This window comes from Pan paniscus, chromosome 7 (genome assembly GCF_029289425.2).
Source record: "Pan paniscus chromosome 7, NHGRI_mPanPan1-v2.0_pri, whole genome shotgun sequence".
NCBI lineage: Eukaryota > Metazoa > Chordata > Mammalia > Primates > Hominidae > Pan > Pan paniscus.
In genome coordinates this window covers 119,658,958-119,674,417 of record NC_073256.2, presented here as the reverse complement: position 1 = coordinate 119,674,417, position 15,460 = coordinate 119,658,958, and the positions used below count along the sequence as shown (strand labels likewise).

Here is a 15,460-nt window from a genome sequence, read left to right as displayed (position 1 = left end):
TCAAAATAGACCTGTAGTTCATGGGTAGGTGTTTTCTTCTGAGAATTAGATACGGGCTTAAAATAAAAAGCATCAAGTAGCAGAAGTGGGACCCAAATTTGTCCTGGTTTCAAATTCTGTGCTTGTCTTTCTGTGCATTGCTGACCCTATCCCTGTGTTGACTGTATTGTAGCCACTAGCTGTATGTGTGGCTATTTAAATTTGTTAAAATCAAATAACTTAAAAAAGTCAGCACCTTCGTCACATTAGCTTCATTTCAAGTGCTCAGTAGCCACTTATAGCTAATGGCTGCTATATTGGACACTGCCAATATAGAATGTTGCCATTTTCAAGAAAGTTCTGTCAGACCAAAGGCTGCTTTAATTTAATTAGGAGATGGGAGGATTTCACGGGCTATATACTTAAGTTTTTCAGTTGATTACTGAAAACATTCACTGACTGTAATCACTGGCTGTGTGGGTCAGTTTTCTCTAGCAAATGAGCCTTGAATATAGATGTCAGTAGCAAAGCTCAGAGTCTGTCTGGGTTGATTTTATAACTTGGTGATCATTGAAGAAACATACAAAGAATTGGATTCCTTTAACATTAAATTAGTTCAGTGAATAGAATTTGTATGTTGATTTTATATAAGCTATTGCTAATGTTCATTGAATTTGCCTATACTTCCAGGTGCTAAAAGTAGATGGTGCCTATGTTGCTGTAAAATTTCCAGGAACCTCCAGTAATACTAACTGTCAGAACAGCTCTGGTCCAGATGCTGACCCTTCTTCTCTCCTGCAGGATTGTAGGTTACTTAGAATTGATGAATTGCAGGTAAGTGTAAAGAAGTCATTCAGCAAGTGAATATTGGAACTGACTCCGTGAGTTTATTATGGAGTTTGAAAGCAAAATTCCTTTTGTGTCATGCAGGTTGTCAAAACTGGTGGAACACCGAAGGTTCCCGACTGTTTCCAAAGGACTCCTAAAAAGCTTTGTATACCTGAAAAAACAGAAATATTAGCAGTGAATGTAGATTCCAAAGGTAAATTTTGAAACTTCTTCAGCTGGCATATCCTATACTTGTTCAGGAAATGGGAATATGATAAAATAATTCAGGGCATTGGCATTTTTTTGTTCCCTATCTGTAACATTATGGAATGGCATGTATCTGTTTGAATTGACTTACAGGTATGGCCAGAGAAGTTAAAATTGTAGATGTTTATTAGAGATAAGATGTATAACAATTTTTCTTCTCATTTGTGTGCTTCTGAAGGTGTTCATGCTGTTCTGAAGACTGGAAATTGGGTACGATACTGTATCTTTGATCTTGCTACAGGAAAAGCAGAACAGGAAAATAATTTTCCTACAAGCAGCATTGCTTTCCTTGGTCAGAATGAGAGGAATGTAGCCATTTTCACTGCTGGACAGGTAGAGGCTCATTTTTGCTTTTGAAAAGTGATAGGACAACAATGGCATTTTTGTGAGGTTAGGGGGTCTGGCTCTGGTTAGCTTATCAGTTATTCAAAAACCTAGAATATTTAGCACATTTGAATACTAGGTTTCTTATTACTATTACTAAAATCTAATTTGGAAATAAATATGCCTGTAAAAATCAGATACATTTTTTGATTAGGAGTCAAACTTTACCATTTTCCCATTATTATAGGAATCTCCCATTATTCTTCGAGATGGAAATGGTACCATCTACCCAATGGCCAAAGATTGCATGGGAGGAATAAGGGATCCCGATTGGCTGGATCTTCCACCTATTAGTAGTCTTGGAATGGGTGTGCATTCTTTAATAAATCTTCCTGCCAATTCAACAATCAAAAAGAAAGCTGCTGTTATCATCATGGCTGTAGAGGTAATTTGAGTATTGAAACTACTGGGCATTTTAATTCACAAAACACCACTAAATAGTCTTGAATAGATCTTGCAACAATCTTAAATAGATCGTTCATTGCCCCTTTCTTCCCTAAAAGAGCTAATGGTCTATTAAAACAACATAGACAAGTACATCAGTGATTATCGTGTAATTTAAGTGTTTGAGCAAGGCGTGCATAATGTTGTAGGAGCACAAAGGGGAGAGATACAAATCATACTGTGACTGTACCAAAGACTTCTTTAAGAAGCGATACCCGGACAGATCAGATAGGCCCCTTAGACACAGGGATGGAGTTGGGAGGTATTATCCCAGGCACCAAGAGCAACCTTTGTGAATCTTATTAATAAGTTGGGAGAAAGTACTTTTTTTTTGATGTGACCAGAATTCTGGTAGGGATCCTGTGGGTCAGTGAGTAGCAACTGAAAAGGCTGGAGAGGGGCACTAGGGTGTTTGTTTGTTCACCTAACGCTACCTAAACTTCAGCCTGAAAGCGAGGAGGAGGAGGAGGATTATAAGCCAGTGAATGACGTGCTTTTGATTTTTTAAAAAAGATCAGCAGTGGCTGGTGGGTGTTTAGAGAGCAGTTGATAGATATCAGAAGTTTAGAGATCAGATAAAAAGGTTAATGTAGGCTGGGCATGGTGGCTCACGCTTGTAATCCCAATACTTTGGGAGGCAGAGTGTGGGGTGGATCACTTGAAGTCAGGAGTTTGAAGCCAGCCTGGCCAACATGGTGAAACCCTGTCTCTACTGAAAATACAAAAATTAGCCCGGCATGGTGGCGCACGCCTGTAATCCCAGCTACTCAGGAGACTGAGGCACAAGAATCACTTGAACCCCGGAGGCGGAGGTTGCAGTGAGCCGAGATCGCGCCACTGAACTCCAGCCCGGGCAACAGAGCGTGACTCCGTCTCAAAACAAACAAACAAACAAACAAAAAACATTTTAAAAAAAGGGAAAAAGTCAGGCAATAATCCAGGTTAGAAACAAAGTAAATGTCAACTTTTGGAAATGAGGAAGGAGGGGATGGATTTAAGAGATCTTAAGAAACTAGAACCTATAAAGCTTGGTAACTGGATTTTAGCAGTGAATGAAAGAATTAATAAAGCTTCTGATTTGGGCATGGTTGATGGTAGAGAGGAAATATAGGAGGGGGAACAAATGGGATAAGGGAAAAGGATGAATTTAGTTTTAAACGTGTTGTGGTTTGTTGTAATAGAGTATTTGTTAGATGTGGAGACAGTGCATTAGAAGCTATTGGAGCAATTTCAGCCGAGATTGACCTGATATCGGTGAACATTTTAAAAGGATTCCTTATGACGTGCTGAGAGTACTAGGGTGAAAGTGAGTAAATAGGAGTGCCAGTTAGGAGGATATAATAATAATCCAGGTGGGAGATGATAGTGACTTAGCCCAGGGGGTGGAGTTAGGAGTGAAATGTGACTAGATTCTAGTTACGTAGTCATGTGTTGCTTAATGACAGGGATACATTCTGAGAAATACATTGTTAGGTGATTTCATTGTTGTACAAACATCACATAGTGCACTTACATGAACCTAGATGGTATAGCCTATTGCTCCTAGGGTATAAACCTATATAGTGTATTTCTGTACTGGATACTGTAGGCATTTGTAACACAGTGATAAGTATTTGTTTACATAAACATAGGAAAGGTACAGTAAAAATACGGTCTAAAGGATAAAAAAAAAGGTGCACCTGATAGGGCATTTAGCACAAATGAAGCTTAGAAGATTGAAAGTTGCTCTGGGTAAGTCAGTGAGTGAGTGGTAAGTGAATGTGAGGGCTTATGTTATTACTGTACACTGCTGTAGACTTTATAAACACTGTACACTTAGGCTACACTAAACTTTTTTTAACCTTTTGATTTGTTTGTAATAATAATATGCTTAAAACACATTGTACACAGTCGGGCACGGTGGATTGTACCTGTAATCCCAGCATTTTGGGAGGCCAAAGTGGATGGATCCCTTGAGGCCAGGAGTTTGAGGCCAGCCTGGGCAACATAGCGAAACCCTGTCTCTACAAAAAATACAAAAATTAGCCGGGTGTGGTTGTGCCTGTAATCCCAGCTACTTAAGAGGCTCAGGCACGAGAATCGCTTGAACCTAGTAGGTGAAGGTGGAAGTTGCAGTGAGCTGAGATCATGCCACTGCACTCCAGCCTGGGCGACAGAGTGAGACTCTGTCTTACACACACACACACACACACACACACACACACACACACATACTGTGTAGCTATCTAAAAAATAACTTTCTTTCCTATATCCTTAAGGGTTTTTTTGGGGGGGAGGGGCAGAGTTTTCGTTTCTTTCTTTCTTTCTTTCTTTCTTTTTTTTTTTTTTTAAAAACTTAGGCTTGGGAGTACATGTGAGATTTTACTGCAAGGTAAACTCATGTACAGGGTTTTTTGTACAGATTGTTTCATCACCCAGGTATTAAGCACTTTTTCTATATTTAAAATTTTTTACTGCCTTTTTAAAAAATGTGCAATTTACAATGCCTTCTTCTGTAATACCTCCTGAAGGACCTGCCTTAGGCTGTTTTAGTTAACTTAAAAAAAAATAGATAGAAGAAGTACATTCTAAAGTAACCAAAAAAAGTGTAGTAAATACTTTAGAAATCAGTGACCTAGTTTTATCATTATCGAATATTATACTGTACATAAATTGTACTGTACTTCTATATGATTGGCAGTACAGTAGGTTTGTTTATGCCAGCACTGCCACAAACAGTATGATTTAACAACAGCTACGATGTCACTAGGCAATAGAACTTTTCAGCTCCATTATAATCTTATAGTACCACAGTCATATATGTGGTCCATCATTGACCGTAATGTTTTTATGCAGCACATGACTGTACTAGGTATCTTTTTAAGGTAGAACTAATAGATTTGCTAATGGCTAAATGTAGGGTATCAAATAGACGAAGCAAGAGGGTTAATGGTTTTGGAAGAATGAAGTTGTCATTTACTGAGTTGAAGACTGTAGAAGTGAAGAAGATTCAAGAGTTTGGTTTTAGATGTGAAGTTTAAGATGTCTCTTCTGATAGAGGAAGTGAATGTGAAGACATTTTAATAGATGTCTCTTCTGATAGAAGAAGTGAAGGTGAAGGTTCAGGAATTTGGTTTTAGACAGGTGAAATTTAAGTTGTCTATTAGAAGATTATCTGACAGATTCCTGGACCAAGAGGAGATGGCAAGTAGAAAGTTAGATGTGTAAGTCTGACTAAGAGAGAAAGGCTCAAGCTGGAGAAATTTACTTGGGAGTTGTTTATTTAGAGGAATTATATTGAACAAGATCATGGAGGTGGTGAGGAGAAAAGGTCCAAGGACTAAGTCCTGAGAATAGTCTCAACATTTAAATGTTAGGGTGATAAAGAGGAACGAGCATAGGAGATCGAGAAGGAACATCCACAGGGTTGGAGGAAAGCTAGAATGAGTTGTGTCCTGGAAGTCAAATGAAGAGCACATGTCAAGCAGGATGCTGGGACCAACTGTGTCAAGTGATGTGGTAGGTCAGTGAAGTGAATACTGAATGTTGACTGTTGGATTTAGCTCCATCTAGGTCATTATTGATAGTGGGGATGAAAGCATTAGAGTGAACTTAGGAGAAAATGAGAGGTGAGGAACTGAAGATAAATATCAGCAACTTTTTTGAGCAGTTTTTCTATAAAGGATGGAAATGGAGTTTAATATGGGAGCATATTCACCCTCCATTAGATTGGAGGTGAGAAGTACTTTTTAGAACTGCATCTAAAATAGACTGAATCCAGGTGCTTATGAGCACTATCTGTAAGCTTTTATTTAGACACCCAGACTCATTCTTAGCTTAGCTTTGCTTGTAACCTACTGCACTAGTGGTTTCAAACTAAAGGAGGTGATGATACAGAGGTAGCTGTGGTCTGAACTTGATGTCTAGAAATAGCCTTCATATCATTTTAGAATTCTTGATGGGTTACCAATATTGAAAAATCACAGGATTTACATTTAAAATCCAGATTTTAATTTTAGAAGATCTGGTGAAATTGGGCCTCGTAATCTACATCCCAAAAACATTAGACTGGTCTTTACAATTCATTGCAGTTCTCACTACTTAGAGTTTGTTGCTCCAAGTGCTAGTGATGCCATTTAGTATACAGCTTCTGTTATCTCTTTTACACACAGCCTCCTTCATTCATTTATATTACTTCAAGTGTAGGCATTTGATTCTGTGACCTCTTCACTTTGTCAGGATCTGACAGGTAGAGTCATCATCCCGCAGGTAGGGATGAAGTGTGTCATGATTAGTCTTTATACCTACCTCAGTGACTAGGGCCTACCACACAGTAGACCCACAAGAAATTTTTTATTGAACTCACTCTGCCTTTTGCTATAAGAATAACTGACAGATGTAACATACAATGATGCAGAGTAAACTTTTCTGCTTGTAACACAACTAAGTAGTATTGATACTCTCAGTGTGAGAGCCCATCTACTATAGTCTGGCAGGTTGGAGATAAGAGTTTCCTGTAGAGTAGTAGCTGCTTCTAACTAAATAATTGGCTGTTTCTTGAAACCAGTGTATATGACAGCACCGTACAACAAAATATCTTGATTTTAGTTACCCTTTGAAAGTACTCTGTTCTTTGTTCTTCAGGGAGACTTTGACATTTTCTCTCAACATATTTTGTATAAATTTCCCTATGTTTTGGAAAGTTTAGTATTAAGCTCCTCATGAACTGGAGCTTGCTGTTGAGGTGACTTCAGAGCCATAGTTAGTTCCACAATCAAAGTGGCCTGTCTCACGTGTAGTTGATAGTGAAAGTAGTTGTTTAGGTGTGTTTTCTTGTGTGGACATCTGTTCTCCACCCGCTCTCAAGTTGGGGATAGGGGAGAGCTTATTTTGACAGTTTTCCAGAAGGTGGCAAGTTGTTCAAATGCAGTTTTTTTTTTTCCCTTTATACTCCCACATGCTCTTTTCCCGCCTGCTTTTTTCTAGTTATAGTTAAAATGAACAACTTTGTTTTATAAAACTAAAGCTTTATATTCGATTCATTAACTATTCCACAACTACAGTTTTCCATTCTGAAAGAATGAACTTCTTGGTATATTCATGCTATTTGTCAGAAAGCTAATGATATGTTCTATAAATACTTATCAGTACCACTGTGTCTTTGTTAATTAAATTACACCTGTCATGATCCCTGCAGAATTGAAGGTATTGGTTTTCATATAACCTTTAATAGCATATAACCTTTAATAATAATTGGTTGGGTGTGGGTTGCTCATGCCCAGCACTTTGGGAGGCTGAGGTGGGGGCATCACTTGAGCCCAGGAGTTTGAGACCAGCCTGGGCAACATGGCAAGACTGCCTCTACAAAAAATCAGCCTGCTGTGGTGGTGCATGCTAGCTACATGGGAGGCTGAGGCGGGAGGATTACTTGAGCCCAGGAGGTTGATGCCATAGTGAGCTGTGTTCACATCACTGCACTACAGCCTGGAAGACAGAGTGAGACGCTGTCTCACACACACACAAAAGCCTAAGAAGGTGAGAGTAAGCCTGGAATAAAATTTATATCCTTTGCTTAATTGGCTATCATTATTAAAAGGGTTCTAATTAGATAGATAACATGAAGTAAAAACCAAAGATTGGCAGACTATGGCCCAAAGGCCGAATCCAGCCACTCCTATTCATTTATGCATTGTATGTGGCTGCTTTCCCGTTTCAGTTGCAGAGCTGAGTTAGTTGAGAAAGCTAAAAATATTTACTTGCCCTTAACAGAAAGTTTACCCTCCCTTCTCTATTCCTGTAGATTGTATGTTCTGCTTAAAGTGTACCCTTAAGTTCTGTTTCTTTTGGTAGGCCACCTGAAATTGTCTCTACTGATTTGCAAATCTGATTATATATTATTGTGTTGGCCGTGAGAAATTTTTAATATGTGTAATGTGCTACTCAAATTCATTGAGGTTTTTTTCCCCTAATTTGTCTGAGCACAGAAACAAACCTTAATGCAACACATTCTGCGCTGTGACTATGAGGCCTGTCGACAATATCTAATGAATCTTGAGCAAGCGGTTGTTTTAGAGCAGAATCTACAGATGCTACAGACATTCATCAGCCACAGATGTGATGGAAATCGAAATATTTTGCATGCTTGTGTATCAGTTTGCTTTCCAACCAGCAATAAAGAAACTAAAGAAGAAGAGGGTGAGATTAAAAACTATAGCAAGGTCTTTAAAGGGAGTTTTAGGCAATTTTGAAAATGTAACAGTTGTTAAAGAAAAGCAAATCACTATAAAGAATTTGTGTGTCCTTTTTTTTTTTTTTTTTTTTTTTTTACTTTCTCAGAAGGTACAGATGGGTATGTAAGAAAAAAAATTTTGCACCGATGTGTTTTTATTGTATTTAATACTATATGATATATACAAACTGGATATGTAATGCTAAATGAACTTTACTGATTTTATAATTGCAGATGACTTATTACATGAGAATTATTTAGCAAGTTAAGCCAAGTTACATTGAGGCAACTTTTATCTAAATTTTTAGAATGTAGAGGAGAAAAATCACTTAGTGAGGTGTTATATGTTTTTGGAAGATAAATAAGCTTTTTTTGCCATAAAGTTTTTAATTGGCTAAATGAAGGGAGAAATTGAGGACAAAGTGTTAATATATAATTCATAATGTGTTTTTTTTTTTTAATTTGCTGATGATACTCTGGTAGCTACATTTTTGAATAGTGGTTTGCAGGTTTCTGACCTTTATGTCATTATCATTGAATCAGTAAGGATTATACATAGTACATAAACTGAGACTGAAGTACTGGTAAGTAGGTCTTTTTCTATTTTAATAAGTGAAAGCTAAATTTCAGTCTTCTTATTAATGACCTTATTTTTGCCCTTCGTGGATTGAGAAGTAAGGTGGAATAAGGAAATAAATCACATGTGAAAGATCAGATAGTTCAGTCTGTCTGAAGTGTTAGTTGCTCTAAGGAGGAAAAATTGAACAATTGGTTATCTAGTATGTGAATTAGAGTACTAAATATATAGAGATTAGTGTTTAGTGGACTATACATACTCAGTGTATTAGTTTTAAAACTTAAATTGATCTTAATTTTTTCTCATTTTTCAGAAGCGGAGCGTTCTGAAAGAAATACATTTGCAGAAAGGCTTTCTGCTGTTGAGGCCATTGCAAATGCAATATCAGTTGTTTCAAGTAATGGCCCAGGTAATCGGGCTGGATCATCAAGTAGCCGAAGGTAATGTGATTTTTACCAGGAAACTTTAATTGGAGGAAAAAACCAAGTACAGAAAGCAGTATATCTCTTACCTGTCGTGTACATGAATTGGTGGGTCCTTTTTTGTTTCATTTTTGTTCCTCCCAATAACACCCTGGGAAAAATAATCTGATAACAAATTAGAGTTTAAGGTGGAGCTGGGACACTTAATAAATTTGAAATAATTTAGACAAGTAGTTTAAATTTGTTACTTTCAATTTGTTCTAAATTCATCATTCTTGCTTCCTAGGAAGTTAGTGTGTTATTTGGAGAACAAGTAGTATAATAATTGAAGGAACCTTAATCTTTTCAGATTGCTTATTTAGGTCAGTTTCTCAGATAGCTTGATCTGGGAAAAAAATGAAAGGGTGATGTGTATTATGGATGTCTGATGTTTAAATTTTCAGGCTGAGTTTTGGGATGGACAAACTTTTATAACACATTAAAAATTGCTAGGTATTTGACTAGATAATGAATATAAAGAATTCAGGATATAGTTTTCTTTCTGTAGGAAAAAAATTTATTGTCTGCTTGACAAGATCATTAATGGAAGCACTGCTCACTATGTGCTAATGTGGTAGGTTGCAAAGTCTACTTAAAATGAAGATTCTCCTTGCCTGTTTTCTGTTCCATAGTTAACTATTCCTTTAAAAATGTGTATTCTTAAATTGGCAACAGGAAGGCTACCAAGTTGATCCAAGTTGATAACTTTACCAGGTTCAAAAACATCCTGAAGTGAGATTTATCAAAAAGTATTCGTGGGTGACCAAATTACAATTTAAAACAGTGCAAAAACGTTATATAGACTAAACAAAATGGAAATTATCACCAGTTTATTTATTCAGGACTATGCTAGGCAGACAAAGTGTTTGGTCTAAAGTGGGAAGCAACTTAAATTCTTCATGAAGAAATTAGTGTCTGAATTATTTCAGGTATTTCATTTCCTCAGGGAAATTACAGGTGCAAATCAAGTTGGACTCTGATATGGTTGGTCCAATGCCAGTGCTGCCATCTTTTTTTCATGTCAGGATTATTTTGAAGGCAAAGACTAAAAGGAGCTTCAAGAGTGGGTGATGTGTTGCTCACAGAAATAATTTGCAGAGTAAGCTCCTTTGAGGAATTTGCCGAAGATTTCACTGCAGTGCTCTTAACCAGTTCAAACTCAGGGCTGCCGGTTGAACAGATGAAAGCACAGGAGTCTTATTATCCACGCCGGGCAGTAGGAAGTCCACAGACTGCTTCATTGAAGTGAAACCCTCCTCTAGCCTCCAATGGATTTTCTAGGCGATGCCCCTTGATGAGTATGCAGGCTGGGATTCATGAGCTGTAAGCTCAAAACTGATGCAATTTCAATATTGAATGGAATACTGTTAAATGCCTTCAGATGATGATTTGACTCAGAAGTTTTATTATGTGACTCAATAGTTCCTGAGTACAAAGGGCAGATTTAGTGGAAAGCTTGGTTGATGCATCTGATTGCAGGTGTATATACTCTAGAGATTGTTAATCTGGAAGACACATGACCTTCGCTTTTTTGTCACAGTGTTATGTTTGAACATGACTGGATTCTAAGGCTTCTGTAGCATGGATATAACGTGCTTACAAAGAGGAAATTACATCATCCTTGAATTCTTCCATATTGTCAGAAAATACGATGACTCCAGGCAAGCCTTTACGAAGAAATGTCAAAACTCTGAATCTTAGCAGCCAAGGTGGTATCTCCTCAGTATTGTCCTCAGCCACTGAGGATACAGGTGAATCTTCATGAATTGTGTACAACATCTTGAAGAATAATTTTCTTTTTTTGTTTTTTGTTTTTTGTTTTTTAAGAATCTATATGAGGAGCTGGGCATTGTACTTAAAAATGTTCCCAAGACCTAATGAAGAAAAGAGGTTAAGGACAATTTTAAAAATGACAAGGAATGGCCCCCTCATTTAATATTGAATTGACTACATCACAGCAACAAAGTTGGGAGTTTGCAAGTTCAAGATGAGACTATGGTCTCAATTTATCTTCATTTATTCTTAATCTGCTTTAAGCTAGAAGTTGGAGAATAGCCCACATAATGTTTTTTGTTTGGCCTGCGCAATGTTAAAATTTTTTTTTCCTTTAATTTGAATGCCTTCAGATAAGCATGTGTGCCTCTAGCTTGTCACTACCCCCATTTCTTACACCTGACTGCCCTTATTTTACCTTTCTGACCCATTAGCCATTGAGTTTGTGACTCTGGTGTAAGCATTCTTAAAAAGGCCAAAACATGCATTTATTTTCAGGTTATTTGCAGTGTCTCCCAATTATTGCTGATTTTTTTTTTCTTTGTGCTTTGAGTAAAACACATTAGGTAGGATACCAGGTGTCTGTTGAGCTTAATTAAAATTGTATAGGAGCATCACAGTGTGAACAGTCACCATGGTGTGTGCTGTTACTGGTAAGGAGTCTTCCTTTTCCTCTGGGTGATATCTTTGGACAGGGAAGTGATCTGGACTGAAACAGTCACTGTGCCATGCTCCCATCCACATTATAAAAACTCTTAAACTCAAATTTCTAAATTGGAAAAAGAAGACATTGATACTATAAAAGAATTAACTATAGTTATTTTTAATAGTGAATACTATAATGGCAAATATATTATTTGAGACAGTAACATTTACATTGCAGAATCTTCTGGAGTGTTTTTATTCCAAAAAATACATCATAAATAAGTCTTATAAAATAGATATGCTCTTGAACATAGCCTCTAAAAATAATTTTTGTGAATGACTTTTTAAAAAAGGTTCCTTATAAAATTAAAAATGTATTGACATGGAAAAACACATTTATCCTCAAATAATAATTGCAATTAGAGATTTAAACATTAATAAAACTTGAAATTATTTCTAGATGTATTATGCGTATCTAGTAAGGTGTTAGGTCTTTCACATGAGAATGTCATGTCTGAGATTAATTCTACATGGGAGAATGAAGTCCCTTATGCGTTGTCTGGCCCTCAAAATGAAATTTTTACTCTTTATCCATTTACAAGCTCTAAAATTGTGGCTGAGTGAAGGGATTTGCCTTTTGTGCTCTCTTAAATCATTGTTAGTTCTAAATGTATTAATTTTGTAGCTGTTGTAAGGTTTTATTCAAAGGTAAAGTATAGATTTTCATACAGATAGTTCCCATTTCCCCTAACGAGTTCTGTGTTTGTGATTATTTCTTTTTCTTTTTAGTGATGTGTACACCTGTATAGTATTTTTTTTTATAGCAGGAGGAAAAAAAACCATGCCCATACATTAACAACACATTTTATAAACTCTAGTTTCATTCATTAATTTCTTTGGGATGCAAGTTGTACTGTTAAAAATTTTTTTGTGTGTAAAAATCTAAATTGGTCTTTGTTTTAAAACTAATCATTGTGTGGATATTAGTTCAGTTGCTTTTGAGATTATAAAGGGATTTAGTGTTGAACAATACTGGTTTTGTGCTAATCAGTATGATTGCTGATGTCTACTATTAAACTTAATTATTACCGATTATAAACGGGGGATAGAAACTTTTTTTGTTTTAATGTTTAGCTGTTCTTTTATCTGAACTGTATGAAAGATTATTTCTAATCTTACTTCACCGCAGCTTTCGTTCCCTGTGCTTAAGTTTGTGTGGGAGCTTAATATAGTGATTTTAGTGCTGAACGGTGTACTAGGAGCCCCCAGTTTTATTTCTATCCCTCACTGACTTATTCTGTGATTCCAGAATTGGCATTTGTACTTCACTTCCCTTGCCTGGAGTGCTTGCTTGTAGGACATACTTTCATCTTCTCAGATGAGAAGTTCTGTACACCGTTTCATTATGTGTAGATATGGTAGTGAGCTCTGATTTTGTTCATGTTCTTTTAGTTTGAGATTACGGGAAATGATGAGACGTTCGTTGAGAGCAGCTGGTTTGGGTAGACATGAAGCTGGAGCTTCATCCAGTGACCACCAGGATCCAGTTTCACCCCCCATAGCTCCCCCTAGTTGGGTTCCTGACCCTCCTGCGATGGATCCTGGTAAGAGCTGTTATTTAATTTCATTTAGTGTTTAACAAAAAGAGCAGGTCATGAAAGGAAATAATTTTAACATTTTAAAGGGATATTTAGAAATTTGAAATATTTGAAAGTAGTATGATGAATATTATAAGTAGTTTAGCTATAAAAATTAGATTTAAGGGATTTATATTTTAAAAATTAAAATTCCAGAACTCTTGTCAGGTATTCCACTTTTACTGAAATACTTATTTCTATACCAGTAAGAATAATCCCTTTATTAGTAATATATCAAGATAAGTCAATAGATTTGCCTAGTGGATTCCTTCTCTTGTAGTTTGGAAAAGAAGTTTCCACTTAAACTCTATCCAATTTGACCTTTGGCTTGCAGAGAAAAGCCTTAAGGCCAGTTAAGAGAACATGTTAGGAATATGTTGCCTATAATGATATACATCCTACTGTTCTGTTTACTGAAAGATGGTGACATTGATTTTATCCTGGCCCCCGCTGTGGGATCTCTTACCACAGCAGCAACCGGTACTGGTCAAGGACCAAGCACCTCCACTATTCCAGGTAAGAATCTGTACTCTTTGTCTGCCTAGTCATCTGGAAGAAAAAAGGACACACTTTGGATATAGGGTTCTACAGATCTACACTTTATCTCAAGGAGACTGTTCTTTGCTTGAAAAACATCTAATTCTCTGAACTACCTTCCATCTGTCAGTGCAAATACGTGGTGTCTGTGTACATACATTTAGAAATCAGATGAGATTTGTAAAATGGTGTTCATAGGTTTAAATTATTTGTGATGAAGTTAATTTATTACTGATACTAGAATATTGTTCTGGTAGCTTATGCCTGACATATTATTCCAGAATATTCTTTTTAAAAAAAATTGTAACTGCTCCTTGCAGAGCAGGGCTAGCTACCCCATAGGCAGTGTACCCTATTGTCTATGTGCTTATGTGCCCCATAGGCAGGGTAGCCCAGAATATTCTTTTACTGTGTCTTCTTCCTTGTTGTTTTGTACCAAATGGATCTGCTTAATTACAGGTCCTTCCACAGAGCCATCTGTAGTAGAATCCAAGGATCGAAAGGCGAATGCTCATTTTATATTGAAATTGTTATGTGACAGTGTGGTTCTCCAGCCCTATCTACGAGAACTTCTTTCTGCCAAGTAAGAGGATTTGATATATTTTTCATGTGAAGATTTAGCTTAGCTTAGCTTTTACTATTAAAGTTTATCTTCTTACACTATATGGACAATAGTTATGTAAATTTAAAACAATTTATCAGAATCCAGCATGATATTCCCTCTACTGCTAAGCTCTGTTGAGTGCAAGAGGCTGTCTCAACATCATGTAGTGTACACTAAATGAATACAAACTGGCTTTTATGTTAGTTTGATTGAGGTGTATATTTATATGTGAAAGACTAAAACAAAATTTAGTTTTTTGTTTTATCATGAACATTTATTTTATAATCAGGAAGGAAAATAAGTAGTAATTAATATTTTTACATATAATTTTTCTTATTTTAGGGATGCAAGAGGGATGACCCCATTTATGTCAGCTGTAAGTGGCCGAGCTTATCCTGCTGCAATTACCATCTTAGAAACTGCTCAGAAAATTGCAAAAGGTAATTTATTTCAGATCCTAAATGAGTTACATATTTTTCAGTTTGGATAGATTCTCTTCTGTACATATAATTATTCAGACTGGATTTCTATATATGTAAATGATACAATTGGTTGGAAATGATCAAGATTTGTGTGTGTATGAAATTCATGTGTTTGTTATTCCTTCAAGTTTACTGTATCTTCCAACTTTCCATCAAAAAACAGCTGATATAAATTTATTGATTTAAAAATAAATACTCCATAATGAACAGTGTAAAATCTTTGGAAAATAAGATGGATTACTGATAGAACCTCTTGGTAGTTAATTGGTGTTAAGTGATGTAACTTTACAGAATAATAGACAGATGTCTTGTTATTTCTGACTTAGAATTCCTGCTAAATAGAAAGCATTAAGGAATATCAATTCTTACCTTCCAGCCTTTGAAAGATTAAAGTAGTTATCTTTTTAAAACACTGATAAATAGTTTATGAGATGGTCTATAATTTGCTAAATAGAGCCAGGACTTGAGTCTTAACTGCCTGAAACAGAGCTAAGGATTCAGATGGCTGATGTATAGTGTGTTTGTATTGGCATCATATGTGGGTATGATGTAATTATGCTTTACTTTATGTTGTTCCAGAGTTGGTTAGATTTCTTTGCATGTCATCTTTGTATATCACTTTTTAAAATTGATA

General features: G+C 36.3%; 1 protein-coding gene across 10 annotated transcripts in view; it reads left to right on the top strand.

Annotated features, from left to right (window-relative positions):
* UBR5 (ubiquitin protein ligase E3 component n-recognin 5) overlaps positions 1-15,460 on the top strand; it is a 159,573-nt gene that overhangs the window by 99,683 nt on the left and 44,430 nt on the right. For all 10 annotated transcript variants that reach the window (XM_034966445.3, XM_034966444.3, XM_034966443.3 and 7 more), the window contains exons 17-26: positions 670-813; positions 910-1,021; positions 1,253-1,407; positions 1,646-1,843; positions 7,866-8,076; positions 9,001-9,127; positions 13,019-13,170; positions 13,624-13,719; positions 14,200-14,323; positions 14,687-14,784. In XM_034966445.3, coding sequence (XP_034822336.1) covers positions 670-813; positions 910-1,021; positions 1,253-1,407; positions 1,646-1,843; positions 7,866-8,076; positions 9,001-9,127; positions 13,019-13,170; positions 13,624-13,719; positions 14,200-14,323; positions 14,687-14,784 — 1,417 coding nt within the window. The remainder of the gene's footprint in view (positions 1-669; positions 814-909; positions 1,022-1,252; positions 1,408-1,645; positions 1,844-7,865; positions 8,077-9,000; positions 9,128-13,018; positions 13,171-13,623; positions 13,720-14,199; positions 14,324-14,686; positions 14,785-15,460) is intronic.